Source organism: Lepisma saccharinum, chromosome 30 (assembly GCF_977018435.1).
Source record: "Lepisma saccharinum chromosome 30, izLepSacc3.1, whole genome shotgun sequence".
NCBI classification, from domain to species: Eukaryota; Metazoa; Arthropoda; class Insecta; order Zygentoma; family Lepismatidae; genus Lepisma; species Lepisma saccharinum.
The window spans coordinates 1,623,572-1,639,933 of NC_139258.1; the positions used below are offsets into that span (position 1 = coordinate 1,623,572).

The 16,362-nt window shown below is 38.1% G+C and overlaps 1 protein-coding gene across 1 annotated transcript in view; it reads left to right on the top strand.

The window, feature by feature from the left end:
* The window catches only part of Gp210 (nucleoporin 210), a 147,091-nt gene that overhangs the window by 16,736 nt on the left and 113,993 nt on the right, over positions 1–16,362 (top strand). The window contains exons 6-10 of the mRNA XM_083115600.1: positions 995–1,189; positions 3,541–3,654; positions 5,494–5,661; positions 7,135–7,287; positions 12,946–13,144. Coding sequence (XP_082971726.1) covers positions 995–1,189; positions 3,541–3,654; positions 5,494–5,661; positions 7,135–7,287; positions 12,946–13,144 — 829 coding nt within the window. The remainder of the gene's footprint in view (positions 1–994; positions 1,190–3,540; positions 3,655–5,493; positions 5,662–7,134; positions 7,288–12,945; positions 13,145–16,362) is intronic.

Below are 16,362 nucleotides of genomic sequence, written 5' to 3' on the forward strand. Positions count from 1 at the left end.
TATACAACACCCAATCATCTTTTTGTTGCAGCGACAACTGACAAGGGTATACCGAGAGTGTTGCCACTCCACGAATAATGGCCCTCGTACTTACAGGTTCAACAACCCTGCTCGAGTTGTGGTTTCCACTTCACCCAATTTTTTGCTTGCCCTTTCTGCTAATTTACTTGACAATTTCATGGTTCAATTTCATAGATTTGTTGTTTTTCGTGTCAAACACCACATTGGGTGGGTCAAGGATCACATGACTTCTTATCTTTTTCCTGACTACAGTAGCTAATTTGGGAAACTTTTATATCATTTGAATTTGAAGGTAAAATATGAACTGGAATGTAAAATTTAGATTTCACTCTTATTATCCAGATGATGTGGAAGGCTGGAATCTCCAAGACCTTATTTTCACTTTATATAAAAGTTAATTTTGTTTAATGATTCATTAAGATTTGGCACACCCAGGAGATGTACTATGCAGAACCTTCAGAAAGAAATGCATGCTCAACAAGGACTCGAACCTTGGTCTCCAGCATACTGTGCCGTTGCTCTACCACTGAGATACAATTCTACATAGGTAAAGCAGAGGTTGCAAGAAGTCAGGCAGATGATTGCCCTGTAGCTAATGTTAATTATGTTTTATGTTTAATTTTTCCCAAGCACTGTATAAAGGATGCAATATTTGGAATTTCGATGTTGCTATAGGAACAGAAATCAACAGCTATATAATTAGTGTAGGAGCTAGCTCCACTTTCGTGTGTACTGAAATGTACCCTTAGTTTGACTTCATAGACTTTTAATAAGGAGTCAGGCCTCCCCGATGGCGCAGTGGTAGCGTCATTGCCTTGTAATCAAGGGGTCCAATAAGTTCGGCAGAAATAAATAACCATCGATTATATAACAAATGCTAAGCAATTATATTTTAATACTTGGTCGGTAAGTCTTTCTTGCATTTCTTGTAACTCTCAAGTTACATTTTATTAATGTATTTTAATTATTCCAGGTGTTTCTCCATGATAGAAACGTGGATGAAGTAGCAGGCATGAGGGTTCCCACAGCTTCCCTCACAGTGGCCAGGCACAGCTACTTATCACTCTCGATACTGCCTCACAGGAACTGGGCTGTGATAGTAAACCAAAACTATGAAATAGTTGTTGAAATTTATGACAAGGATAACCACAAGTTTCACATCTCGGAGGTAAGATCCAAATTTTGTTGTGTAAATTTTAGAACAGTCACATTAAATTCAGCTCTGGTTATTTAACCCTCTGGCGGGCACGGTACACAGGGGACTTTGTCACCCCAGCCATTTTTTGTTTAAAATTTTGCTTGTTTTATCTTTATAATAGAATATCTTTATTTAGACATGTTCTTACATTCTATATTTGTCGCATTGAAAGTACAAATGTTTTATTTATTTATTTATCATCACTCATGCAATGAAAAGTTGTGGTTCTTACATAATATATATGTACGAGGGTAAATCAAAAAGTAAAGGCAATTTTCACAACATCTTTATTTCCACACAAGAAGAACTACTACACATATCACTTTTCCACATATGCCCCCTGTACAGCAATACACTTTTGGTATTGTGCAATCCCATCCTCAAAGAAGGTTTTTGGTTGCTCACGTAGCCACGTTTGCACCGCCTGATAATGGTATGCACCCGTTGGACATTTTCTTTTGTGCGGGATGTTTTTGGGCATCCACTTAGACTTTCATACACCTTTCGTTGAGTCATGGTGCTTGCTCTATACTGTGCTAAAAGCTGACTGTGGATGTCCTTTTGACTCCCTCCGACCACAGAAAGTGCACTTTGGTACCCTGTTCCTTGATGGTGCATTCGTGGAGTGGTGCATCCATACATGTGACCTTTTTCCTCCGCGACACTCGACTGATGGATACTACTACTTCCACCCAGTCTTCGTTTATTCCTGCGAAAACACAAAATTGCCTTTAGTTTTTGATTTACCCTCGTATCTTTGAGTTTATACATATTTGTGATATTTATTTATTTTGGCATGTAAAATAATAAGATTCATGCGAAACTTTATTTGTGTCTTTGAGTTTACAAATCTTTTTTTTTTATTTCTTTGCATTCATACAATAATGTTGTTGTTCTTACATAATATATTTGTATCTTTTAGTTTAAACATTTTTATTATATTGTTTATATTTTCTTGCACAATAATAAGGTTCTTATGTACTATGTTTGTGTCTTTCAGTTTACAAATGTTTATAAATCTGTATTTTTTATTTCTTTTCATGCATACAATTAGCAGTTATTGTTTATCCGATAAATGGCATGAAGAATCGATAGAATATTAAATAAAAATAAAACTTCAATGCTATAATAGTGATCGGTGATAAAACAAAACAAATAATAGATAACAAAAGTAACAAAAAAAATAATAAAAATTAAAATTTTAGTTACACAAGAATGTGCAAGGGGAGACTGTCACCCCCAAGAATGCAAACAAACGGAAACGTGCCTCTGGTATGTACACAAAGATAGATAGAAGAATAGCATCTTCCTCCGTCGGTAGCAGAAACTTCAATGGAAGAATATGAGAGGAGATGGCCAATCATGTCTCGACATGGTAAAAAGAGACGTGGTTGTGGGGTGATAGTCCCCCAGCGTACCCGCCAGAGGGTAATTATAATGTAAGGATGGGACAGATTAATTTGTACTTTATCAGTATCGGTAAAATTACCAATATTTTTACCAATCCGATATATCTATAAATATCTTATAATTTGGTCCAATATTCTGCCTTTTTGTTGTATTTTTTCTGGATATCAACATACAATCGTATTTTTTCTGGATATCAACATACAATCTCCATGTCCCATTTTTCTTAAAAGTAAATCTCTAAATATGTAGCTTCTTTTTGCATACCAGTCATCTTGAAACATATATTTTTGAGGAGGTGAATGAAACATTTAAATTCTTCAAAGACCATTTGGAATTTTTTATCGGATGTGTAGAATTATTGGTAAATTTTATATTAGTGCACTATCGGTATTGGCCCATCCCTATTATAAAGGAAAACTTTTTTTTGGCTGCATCTTCAACTAATGTACTTTTTTAAAAAAAGTCTCATTTGTCACATTTTCTGCTACTAGTGGCTAATTGCAACAATGAGGATGAACAACAATTAGTTGAAAGAATGGGCCCTTGCCTTGCTTCCCTCCAGATTTGGTCCAATCAGGATCCCTAGGGTTGGCGCTCCAAGCGAAATTCCAGATACTGTTCTGTAAGCTGGCAACACTGCTGCTTTTACACATTATTATTTTGGCCAAGAAGTATCATTCTGTTTTCAGCGAAACTTTGCATGGTTGTATAAGTACCACTGCTACATACATTTTTTTAAAATAAATTAATAAAGTGTCAACATCGTGTAGACATATTCATTTTACAGATTTACGTACTTGTTCATGAAAGTGTTTTTATAATTATTGTGTTGAAAAGGATGAATAGTGATTCTTTTCCAAACTGTTGGTATCAAAGATGATATGACTAAGATACTGGACTTTATTTTTCAGGATGTTGAAGTGACAACTTCCATTCCAGGCAATTACTTTCAAGTTGAACATAGCACATCAAATGGTACCCATCATTTTGGGTTTCCCGTAAAAGTTGGAACGGCACCAGTTGAGGTTAGTGTTATATATACGGTTGGAACTGCTTTATATGTACGAGGTTTATTTTTTAATTAGGGGCTGTTTTGCGCTCACGTTGGCAACACTGCGTGCTTGGCATTTTGCGCATGTGCGTTAGTTACCGACATGCCTTGCACGTAAACAGACACCATTTGCACATTGTGAAATGCTTGGAGTGGTTGTGGTGGACAATGGAAATGGTGCAGGTGATTGAAAATCTCGCCGGGTGTGAGGTACGATCAGTGATCAGGTTTTTGACCGTTAAAAATGCGAAAGAAGCAAGATATTTATCGCCAGTTACTTGAGGTGTATGGTGAGAACGTCATTATTGAAGGCAAGGTGTGTAAGTGGGTACGTCTGTTTAAGGCCAGTCGCACGAATGTTCATGACGAACCACGATCAGGACGCCTCTCAATCATAACGGACTCATTGGTGATGTTGAGAGCGCGATACGAGCCAAACACAGTTTGACAGTGTTTCTGTCGAATGGAGAAACAGTTAATGCAGCCGTGTATTGCAACTCTCTCAAGAAACTAGCGATTATCACCTATTCCTCCACTTGAACACTTTCCTCGCTGGGAAGCGATTCAACAGCGCCAATGAAGCCAAACAGACCGTGATGCATTGGCTGTCTGACCTGGCGGCAGATTTTTTTGATGAGGGTCTACAAAAGCTCATCTACCGCTACGACAAGTGTCTCAACAACTATGGGAACTACGTTGAGAAGTAACTGAATGTACATATAAACAGCCACAGAGGTAATTAAATTTCTTCCTTTGCATGTTTTAGTTCTATTTGAAAACTGTCCCTAATTAAAAAATAAACCTCGTAACTCAGTTCTGCGTAATTCTGTTTTATATATTAATTACTGTTAGTCCTGGCAAAATATAATTTAAAAACATGTTAAGTAAACCTTATTTGTATGTAATGCATTTATACATAATTCGGTGTTATACATACTAACTTTCATAAAATACAGTTGATTTGTATGTAACCAAGCTACAATAATGTCACAGAAGTGACAGTTTTCAGTTTCTACTGCAGGGTGGTTACTCATGGGGAATTCTGTGTGAATTATTGGCTTCTGGAATTATGCATGAATTCTAGTTGAATTTTTCTTCGTAGACGTGAAAAATTACACTTTTATTAATCCAAATCCTAGTGAATTTATACATATTTAGAAATACCCTGAGGCGAGTTTTTCACAATTTGGTTTTTATTTTTATCGAGGAAGGAAAATAATGCTGTGTGGAAAGTAAAACAAAATTCTCTCGATCCGTTTACTTTGTAGAACAAAGTGACAGACGGAAGATTATTGCAAGATATCTTGAAGATGATTGGTTATATTTGAGTTTGAAATTCTTACACAATTAACAATTTTTTGCAGATGAGAATATATCCTGTAACATTTGTGACTTGTGTTTGTAGATGTATTTCGAGTCTTGAGTATATGAAATGGCAAATGTAAACTACGGACCTCAAGTTAAATGTTTTTAAATATACTGTTTAATAAAATTAAATTAGAATTTTTGAATACATTGGAATCTCACAGAACCTTTATATTATTAATATATTTGTGTGTGCATATGTGTGTATGTTGAGAGGCGATAATACATAAGGTTGAAACAGAGAAAACATCTGCTTTCAGCCTTGAATTTTTTTAAAATTTGCCTTGAAAACTGGGAATTATACTTTAATTTTATGATAGTCGTAGAGTAGCCACCCTGTAAAATGATACTGAAAAATTATACTATTTCAAGTTGTTTCAAAATATTCTTAACAGAAGAATAAAATGTGCAGAAGTGTTAAGTATTATTGAATTGTTTTGTTCAACAGGCAACGTTAGATGCAGTGAGAAAACAGAACAAAGAAAGGATTGCGCTGTCGCCTAAGGTGTCTGCTCATGCTGAGTTGGTCATCTACGACAAAATCACTCTTCAGCCAAGGGAGATTGTTCTTCCGTGGGACCCCGTGACCAAACCTAGATATGAAGTCGCTATTAAGGTACGAGTTGAGTTTGTGATCTTGCGGAAGTGCACAATATCAAATATCAACACTTCCACATTTATGCGTATGTAACGTGGACTCTTTACCCCCCAAAAAACAAACTATGGTGCATCATGATTTTTCACCTTCTTTCAGAAGGTTTTTCATCAAAGTGGCTGGTTTTTGGTGGAGATTGTGTGTGTACTTGTTACTTGGAAATTTTAAGATTACGGAAACTCGTGCTTGCATTACAAAATCCTGGAAAATTCAGGGAATTTACTTTTTCTGGAAATGTCACGGAAATTTATTGTTTTTATGGAAACACGAATATTTTTGTAGTAGTGCACTAAAAAGCAGGTTTTTTAACAAGCAAACAAAATAAAAAATGACAAAAAATATTTTACATTTATTGTGAACAAACTATATTTCAATTTGGTACACTGAGTATTACTGTGGTTAGAGTAGAAACTCTGTTAAATACTCTAGGAAAAAGTCATGTTTCATGTAGAACTCGACTACAGTAAGTGGCTACAGGAGTTTCTCGTTTCAATTTTTGGTTAGATATTGAACTTAATTAGAAAAATTTAGTACCAAAACCTGTACTATGTAATTTATGCTGTACTTGTTACAGCATTATTATTGTTTTTTGATACAAATAAATTTTTGTTAACCATAAGTCAAATGTGATAAGCTGCGGTAGCTCAATTGTCAGAGCGTCTGACTACCATGCGAGGGACCCAGGTTCGATTACTGGATTTTTTTCCACCTGTTCAAGCAGCTCTGGCATCCACCCAGCATCATATAAAGTTGGTACCTGGAGGAAACTCCTGAGGGGAAGGGGGGGCTGTAAAGGTGGCCAGGGGCATGGTGCTGATTGCATCACCCCAACCTTCGGCTGTGATCAAGAAACTGTGGGACCCTAACTCCACACCCCCTATATGCATGCCTTCATGGCACTTCCATGTGAAGGGAATATTCAAAGAACTTCGTTAAGTGAGATCCTGGGACACCGTAGCTGGCTTACAAGGTCGCTGCGAAATGTTCCAATATTTTCACTTAAATGACTTACTTGTTTGTCTAAACATGATTGTAGTGCTTTTTAAATATATAAAATGTTTCTGAATTTGAAATATGTTTATTTCTTAACCTAAGGCACCACACTGAGCGTTGCAAGTGTTAGATAGGCCTAAATTCTGGCTTTGGCACCGTGGAAAAATCTTGGAACGCTAAGGGCACCGTGAAACGAAAAAGTTTGGGAAACACTGCCCTAGTAGCTTTAGTCTGGGAAAATTTGTTTATGGTCTGGAAAAGTCCGGGAGAAATTGAAGACGCCCTGATTCTTGCAATATGGTTGCCAGTAAATCAATTAAAATAAAACTAGTTACAATATCTGGAAGAAGATATTTTACACAGCTAAAACTGCAGATTAAAATTTGAATTGACGATACTTTAGTTTTTATGTGCAGTACCATTTATTCCTTTAAATTTCAGGCTTCTGGAGGCGATGGCAAGTTTTTGTGGACTAGCAGCAACACAGCTGTCGGTGTCGTCACTCAGTCCGGAATCGTGAAGACAAACGCTAGAGGATCCAGCAGCATCACAGCTGCAATGATAAGAAACCAGCAGAATCGGGAAAGTGCTAAGGTTAGTAAAAATGTATTTTTTAATGTTTTATTTTCTTGCAAACTGAAACAAAACTCCATGGCGCAACAGCCCTCTAACTGCCAGGGCCTGCAAGAGTTGCTTTGTGTGGCATTTGACTCTATCACTGCTGTTTTCTCGCTTTTGAGACTGAAGCACTCTACTTGTTCGTTTCGAGTATCTAAGCTGCTCCTGCCCCACTGACCTTTCCCTTCTGCAAGCTGGTTAATGAGAGGTTTGTTCTGGGAATATCGAACTTCCAATGGCGAAGAAAAGCACATGAATGGAAAGACGACACGTTGAAGCTTTGAAAAAGTTTAAAACTTCCATTGGATTAGCTTTAACTTGAAGTTGTTAAAAAAAACTCAATATGCTGACCAAGGCAGAAATTTTATTTTATTATAAAACAACTAAACGTAACGTTTCAACCTTCTAGCAAGGTCTTTTTCACACTCTGCACCAAGTACAAATGTAACAAGGTACAAAACAGGACAATATATATGCACAAAAATACTCCCCTCCAGACTATTAGAAAGATGTTCTGGAACATTCTAGCAGGTGGCTTTCCCTTGTCAACTGTACTTTCACCTGAAAGAGAATGTGGTTGGACTCTTTATCTCACACTATTTCCTTCATTCTTCTTCCTTCTTCTCTCCTCTTTCTCTCTTGTCCTTTCCACTATTTCTAACCGAAGAATGCAAACAAGAAAAAGGAAAACAAGAGGAAGAGGAAGGGATTATCTACGAAGTGAAATGTAAAGAATGTCAGTGTGTGTACATAGGAGAAACGAAAAAGAGGCTGAAAGACAGGTTGAAACAACATAGGGATGATGTACGACTTAAGAGAGAGAGAAATGCGATATTTAAACACACGAGAGAAGCAGGACATGACATAGAGTGGGATCAGGCTAAGCAGATAGGAAGGGAGAAGAGAATGCTAGTGAGAAAATGGAAGGAGGCCAAGGAAATAGAGAAGAAAGGTGAAGACGACATGATGAACTGGAATGGGGGACTGAAGATAAACAAAGAAAGGAAGAAGGTGTTAGAAAGAGTGGAAAGGACAAGAGAGAAAGAGGAGAGAAGAAGGAAGAAGAAAGAAGGAAATAGAGCGTGAGATGAAGAGTCCAACTAAATTCTCTTTCAGGTGAAAGTACAGTTGGCAAGGGAAAGCCACCTGCTAGATTGTTCCAGAATAACTTTCTAATAGTCTGGAGGGGAGTAATGTTTGTGTATATATATATATCGTTATGTTTTTGTATCTTGTTACATTTGTACTTGGTGCAGAGTCTGAAGAAGACCTTGCTAGAAGGTTGAAACATTACGTTTAGTTTGTTTTATAATAAAATAAATTTCTGCCTTGGTCAGCATATTGAGCTTTCATATCATGGAAACAACGCTTAATGGTGTTATAATTTAAGTTGTTGCATTTTCTTCTCCATAACGAATGCATCAGAGCTGAAAATCACTTCATCTCTCTTGTACAGTGGGAGTGCCTATTCTGACAAGATTGAAATAAAACTCACCTGGTGAGAAACCGCCACTCTTTGTATAAAGGGAATGGTTTTTGTGATTTTTTGTCTATATTATATTACGTTTGCTTTGAAGTTGGTTTTACAAAAGGTTAACTTTAAATATATAATATATCAAAAACAGCAACAACAAAAGAGAACCACGCTTTACGCGGCCACACGCAGACCCTATTCCACGTGTGGTGTTCCGTATAAGCAACAGACGAACTTTAGCCTAACTTTAATAATCGGTAACTAGAGGGGGGCTTAATAGGCTTATGATTCACTAAAATGATAGAAGGTCAGACACCTTTAAACGACATATTTATTCATTGAAAAGAACATCGCTTGTGGCATAGCTGCCACCAAACATGAGCACTTCACTGTACAAGGCACAAAAAAGATATACAAAAGATTTTGTACTTACATATCAGCCGTTTTCACACTATATCACTCATACCTGGGGCTTTACACACGCTATATCACTCTTTATCGCCACATCCCGACACATGGACAAATTTGTGGTACACCACACTAACAAATTAATATTATGTGCTTCCTTGGTGTAACAAAGGCTTTGGGGGTGATAAATGAATTTTCCTGGCTTTTCTTGGATGGATGGCTAAGAACAACTTGGATATTCTTTGATATCCTATGGATGCTTCTATGGCGTCATTCCTGCCGACCATGTGGTCTGGATTTCCACATGGGATGAGGGACACAAAACTCGCTATTTTGCTGAATTTTCACTGGGATCCTTAAATGCACTTGTGGACACAATATCCCACTTGGTCACACACACTTAGGCCTGTGTTTACTATAACAGGACCTTAGATCCCTTTTCCCTTTATGTATCCTTTGTTACTGGCCCAGGTGGCCATTCTCACACTGGATTTTACCAGCAACTTCCAAGCTGACCTGCTCTCAGGTGGGTCTGTAATACAAGTGAGCTTGACTAGCAAGCTCAGAACACAATAGGCCATCTGAAAGTCCCCTCTGTGACGTCACAGCCTTGACGGCTTCTCATTGGCCAGCTGGAGTCCTTTGAGATCTTTCCTTGTCTTTGGGAGAATTGCCACTTTCTCCCACCAGATGGCAGAGTTATCAATTGCTTAAAAAGCATAAACAAAAGTGTTTTTTCAGCCTTTCTGGCTTAGTTATGCCAGATAATTGCAAATGAGTTTATTTTTAATAAATTAGGCATTATTTTACCTATGGGTGAGTGTTATCTCTGATTTTCAGTAAAGAATAAAAGATTTAGTAAACATGTGATTTGGAGCACATGGTTTTTGTTCTCCAAAATGGCTACTGTTAGCCTAACAATGGTTGGTTCTTTATAAATAAAGCATTTCTACCCCTCCCATGAGTGACAACTGGTTGATAAACATGACCCATGATTCTAATTGGGGGTGGGGGGTATAAGTTTCTGGGAAAATAGCTCTCACAAGCTTTCCCTGGTGCCAACCTAATGGCCCTTGTACTTAGGTTGGCCTGTGGTTATTTGTGCGTGGGCATGTATGCCCAATGCTGATTGGTCATATTTGCCTTGAGCAAGGAATTCACTTTTATCACACAATATTGGCATAAAGTATGAAGAAACTCACGCTGTTTGGGTTTCATGCATTTTACACGAAGTAGAATGCAGGAGAGACAAAATATGGATGTAAGGTGCCTTAACTGGTAGGTAGAGGGAGCTGGGCACTCAATTTCCACTGTTGAAAGCCACCTCTGACCTAGGGTGTTCCCATATCAGTATGAAAGCACAATTGGGTTACTCTAAAATTGATTTAATATCTCATTGACTCTGCATGTTAATTATCCCCACCATGTGCTCGGTCAATGTTCAACACAAAGGAAGTTCCCACACATCACAATGCACTGTTATTTCTCACCGTATAAAGAAACACAGGAGCTGTCCTTGTTATTCTTGCCTTCACCTTAGTCTATTTCCTTCCTTACCAAGATTCCTGAACAGGGTGTAGATTCTTTTTTACAGCTCATTGTACACTTTGGTGCCATTTCCATGCGAGGAGAACTACCACCTCCACCTTGAATGTTCACAATAGACTTGGTTGGCTGTCTTGGTTTTGGTTCCCCCGTATAGTCCTCCATGAAAGCTGCTCTCCCATTGGCTGACTGGAGAGGCTTGCTGCTCAGGGAGCCAATGGAAGCCCAGGTCTTTCTCCATTTTTTTATTCATCCTTTAAACTTCCTCAGCCAGAGCAATATCATTTTTGAAATTTCTTTTTTTCTTCTTGTTTTTAAAGAATTAGCACTGATTGCCGATAGGAGTAATACTGGTGTATAGGTTCCTGTTGGTGGTAATACGGTTGGTTACACTTGCCCATTGTACTCCTAACTAATTGTTGGTCGTAAAAGTTTATGCACATTTTGCATAATTGAAAGTGTGCACTTCGCAAAAGTATCCGTTTCCATTTTACACATTTTGCAGGATGTGAATAACGGAAAAATGTAGTTTGTTATAAACTAACTAACTAACTAACTCTCTAGCCTTCTTAAACCCGAAGGTTCATGGCTGCAGCAACACAGACCTCCCTATCTTTCCCTATCTTGAGCAAGTTCTATATAGTCTTTTCCATCTCTACCAATTTCCTTTAGGTCCATCTCAACATTATCCCTCCATCTTCGTCTTGGTTTACCTACTGGTCTCTTACCATCAGGTTTCCCAACAAGAATCCTGTAAACTCTTCTTTCCTCTCCCATTCGTGCCTGTCCAAGTCTTCTTGATTTAATCATTCTAATAATATCTGGACGTGAATACAAATTATGTAGTTCTAAATTATGTAACCTTCTCCCACTCACCTGTCTCCTCGTCCCTTTTAGGTCCAAATATTTTCCTAAGGATCTTCTTTTCAAATACTCTCAATTTATGTTCCTCTTTCAATGTAAGGGACCAAGTTTCACATCCATATAATACTACAGGCAAAATTACTGTTTTGTATATTTTAACTTTTAGTTTCTTAGATATTAAACGAGAAGACAAAAGTTTATGAAGAGAGAAGTAACATGCATTTCCTGAATTAAGCCTACTTTTTATTTCCTCTTTAATATAATTTTCATTTGTTAATATTACTCCTAAGTATTTGAATTTGGAAACTGGTTCAAACGAGTTGTTATCAATAATTAGATTTTGATTATTACCTAACACTTGATTTCGGCCTGTAAGCATATATTTAGTTTTCTCTTTGTTAACTTCCAAACCTATCTCTTTAGCAGTTTTGAAAAATATTTTAGCATTATTCTTAATTGTATTTATATCATCCCCTAATAAGTCTACGTGTCTACTATCTGTGTAGTTTGTTATGGATAATAAAATTCCAAATGGTGCTTCTGGAATCCTATACTACTGATCAGCCTGTCTGCCAGATTAAATAAAGGGGGTGTGTAAGTTTTCATAGGGAGAGTTTCTGTAAGGGTGTTGCTACACTTATTGTCACTTGCATCAGCAGTATACAGCATTTACAGACATGGATTGCTGGAGTGGAGCTCGACGTCCTGTAGCTGTGAGGGCATTTTGTAAAAAAAATGTTGCTGTAAGACGTGAATATCGACACTATTTTATTCTTAGGAGACATGATGTTATTCCAACATCCAATGTAATAACGATGGGAATGAAGAACGTCACATCTACGTGGAGTGCATTGAAGCAGAAACTGACAGGTTTCAGATGTTCGAACATGGACAATTTTAGTCACAGATGTCTTGAGTGTCAACAACGAAATGGTGGGCACCTACAGGACAATTTTTTTCCAAATACGAACATGACTGTATATTTTGAAAATGGCAGTGTGTAAGGATGTGGTTGATGTGTTTGTATTTTTTTAAAAATAGAACGTAGCGTTAGTTTTGTTGCATTAAGTAAGCCCATTTTTATGTCACACCCTGTATATGAAAGGACTTTGTAGCAATAATATTTATAGCTATGATAGTATAACTTACAGATATTTGAATTGATGGCTATCAGAAATGTAGTTAGTTTCGTTGCATTAAGAAAGCCCATTTTTATGTCACACCCTGTATATGAGAGGACTTTGTAGCAATAATATTTATAGCTATGATAGTATAACTTATAGATATTTTAATTAATGGCTATCAGAAATCTAGTTAATTACATCTTTTTCTTTGGTTTCCAGGTGTACCTTCTGCCAGTGATGGACCTTGAAATTGTGCAGTATGCAATGGAAGCAGAAATTGATGCCCCAATCTTCCTGCAGGTTGCTCTCTTTGCTGAAAGGCCTGATGATAAGGGAAGCAAAAGGATACCCTTTACAAAGTGTGAAGATTTGGAATTTGGAATTCGAGTGTCTGATACAGATTTTGTGTACAATTCATGTAAGTATTACAAGTACTTTGTGGTTGTATTCTCAAAAAGATCCATATACATAGGAGGGCCACTATTTATATTTTGAGCCTTGGCAACACTGATTGAAGTTAGGCGCGATTTGACGTTTGCACGGAATCGTCTGGCGTTATTGACCATAACGTACTTCAAATGTTTTGTCAATAGCTTCATTTGTGTTGTTTATGTTGCCTTGGAGATTGCGCGACAACAATAAAATGGAATTAACTCGTGAACATTTTCTTGCGATGATTTTTTACGATTTTCGACATGGATTATCAAGACAAGAGTGCATCGATCAACTTACTTCCACATTTGGCGATGAAGCCCCATCCTTTGCCACTGTGAAACGCTGGTATAACGAATTTAATCGTGGCCGCCATTCGCTCACCGACGAGATTCGCGAAGGTCGTCCAAAATCAGTTGTTGTTCAACAAAACATTGATGCTGTGCAAAACCTAATACTGAAAGATCGTCATGTGACATACTGTGAGATTGAGGCAACCATAGGCATTAGTTCCACCAGCATATATAAAATATTACATGATCATTTAGCTGTGAGAAAGGTATGTTCTCGTTGGATCCCACACAATTTGACAAAAACTCAAAAGGACGCTCGCGTCAATTGGTGCAAACAAATGCTCAATAAATACAATTGTGGTGCTTCAAAAGACGTATATAAGATTGTAAGAGGTGACGAATCATGGATATATGCATATGAGCCGGAACGTAAACAGCAGTCGACTGTATGGGTGTTTCAAGATGAACCCAATCCAACAAAAGTTGTTCGTGCTCGAAGCACATCGAAACAAATGGTCGCCTGTTTTTTTGGGAAAACTGGTCATGTGGCAACCGTGCCTTTAGAGGAATGTAGAACGGTCAACTCCGAATGGTACACAACAATTTGTTTGCCAGAGGTCTTCGGTCAAATACGGAAAACAAACGAACGCCGTCGGATCATTCTTCATCAAGACAATGCCAGCTGTCACACATCTCGTCTAACAACCGACTTTATGAACAGTCAAAAAATCGAATTGATGGGTCATCCGCTGTACAGTCCTGATTTGGCACCCAATGACTTCTTCTTGTTCCCGAATGTCGAGAATAAATTGCGTGGAGAACGATTTTCGTCGGCGGAAGACGCCGTTGATGCGTTCAAAAACCATATTATGGAGGTGTCTCAAGAAGATTGGAAAAACTGCTTTGACAAATGGTTCGAACGAATGCAAAAGTGTATTGACCATAAAGGAGAATACTTCGAAAAACAATAAAGCAGTTTTCAATGCCAAATTCCTGTTTTTTCATTGTTAGGCTCAAAATATAAATAGTGACCCTCGTATCAAAGCAAGGTTTTGTAACCTGTGGTCCATAGGCTCCTGAAATTTCAATGAAAATAAATTTTCACTTAACAAGGGTAATTTTCATGATTGGGAAAAGAGAGACGCGGTAGTATATAAATACGGAGAAACTAGTACTCACTTTTATCCGCGAAGCTGTTTTTTCTTCTTTTTCGATTAATTTCAGTGGCCACTGCCACCATCCTCGTTGGAACTTGCTGCGCTGTTGCTTGGCGTGCGTCTTTTGTTCGTAGTTCTCTGGCTGCCGTTAGGTGCGCTGTGCGTCTTGGTACGTCGTCTGCTATTTCCGGGCGATAACTGCTGCAGTAGTGGAATCCAAGTATGGTGCGCTTGCCCGCTATCGATGTTTAGTTCGTGCGGGAAGTGCATTATGGCGTGCGTTTCCTTGATTTTGGTGTCTATGAGCGTGTGGGCAGTGTGTTTGACTCGAACCTTTTGAATTTTATGGCTATTGTATTTGATATGTCTAGCAAGACCGGTAATTTGGAAAGTAACCACCGTAGTGGCGTGGTGCTAGTAGTAGTTGGCAGAGTGCAACCGTTGTTACATCACACAATTTGTCATTCAGTAAGCTTCCAGCTGTACCACACGTGTGCTGGTTATAATGTCACAAAATGTGTGCTGCCATCGAAAATTCCGCCAAATGCGAGGTACGCGAAGTGATAAGATTTCTTTGGGTAAAAAATCTGTAAGCGCCAGACATTCATCGTGAACGTGGTACAACAATCACTTCTGAAGTTTACTGTAACACTTTGCAGAAACTGAGAAGAGCCATCCAGAACAAATGTAGCTGTCTGCTGACATCTGGGGTTGTGTTCATGCATGACAATGCTCGCCCTCACACTGCTCGGTGAACACGAGCTTTTGCGCCAATTCAAATGGGACTTTTTTTGGTCATCCCCCGTACATCTGTTCAGTCACATGAAGAAGTGGCTTGGGGCATTGCACTTCGCTGACGATGAAGATCTTCAAAATGCTGTTACAGGTTGGTTGAATTCCCAGGTGGCAGAGTTTTATGCAGAAGGGATTTGTAAGTTGGTGAAACGCTATGACACATACTTGAATTTACATGGCGACTGTCGAAAAATAGAGGACAGTTGTACCTTTCAGATGTAAAGTAAGAATTTGTTGTATCTATGCGTGTTTTTTATTTACAGCCAAACGGCAGTTACTTACCGAATGACCCTCGTATTATTAACAAAGCTGATTTAAAAATGAACTGTATTCCACAGCTTGGCTAGAGGTAAAATTGTGACAATATATTTTTATTGGTTTTTATTAATCCAAGACAGGGGTGCCCAAAAAGGGGGGGGGGGTTCATGATATGCCTGCATCATGGGAATTTTTTGGGGGGGACAAAATTAATTTTTTTAGCTACCAATTCTAAATATTTTCACCAGAAATAGGGGGGATCGTTTAGTTTGATTGACTTGTTATTGATTTTTAGTTATTATGTACAGTTTTTATACCTACCTGTGGTTGAAGGTGATTGTGGCGAGGGGTTTGAAGTGAAACACCACCTCTTTCGTCTTTAAAATCGGTTTGGAAGGGGGAGCGCTGTTCACATTAATACAAGGTTACTCAAGCAGACAAGCTGTTAAGAATAAGGTTCAGTACACTAACAATGGCAATGTGCCTGAGCAGTTTTGTACGTTTTATGTTAAGTGAGCCTTGGTTTCAAACTGCAATGAAAGGTTTCGAATGTCATGCACCTTTGAATTGTTGGCATCTCGGCCAGTGGTAAACAATGTCTGGTGTTTTCTTTCCGACTCAGAACTTACGACATGCGGACTTCAGCTTTAATGTTGGATGATTTCAGGCACGATTTTTTTCCCTTGTATCTGTTCCTGTGC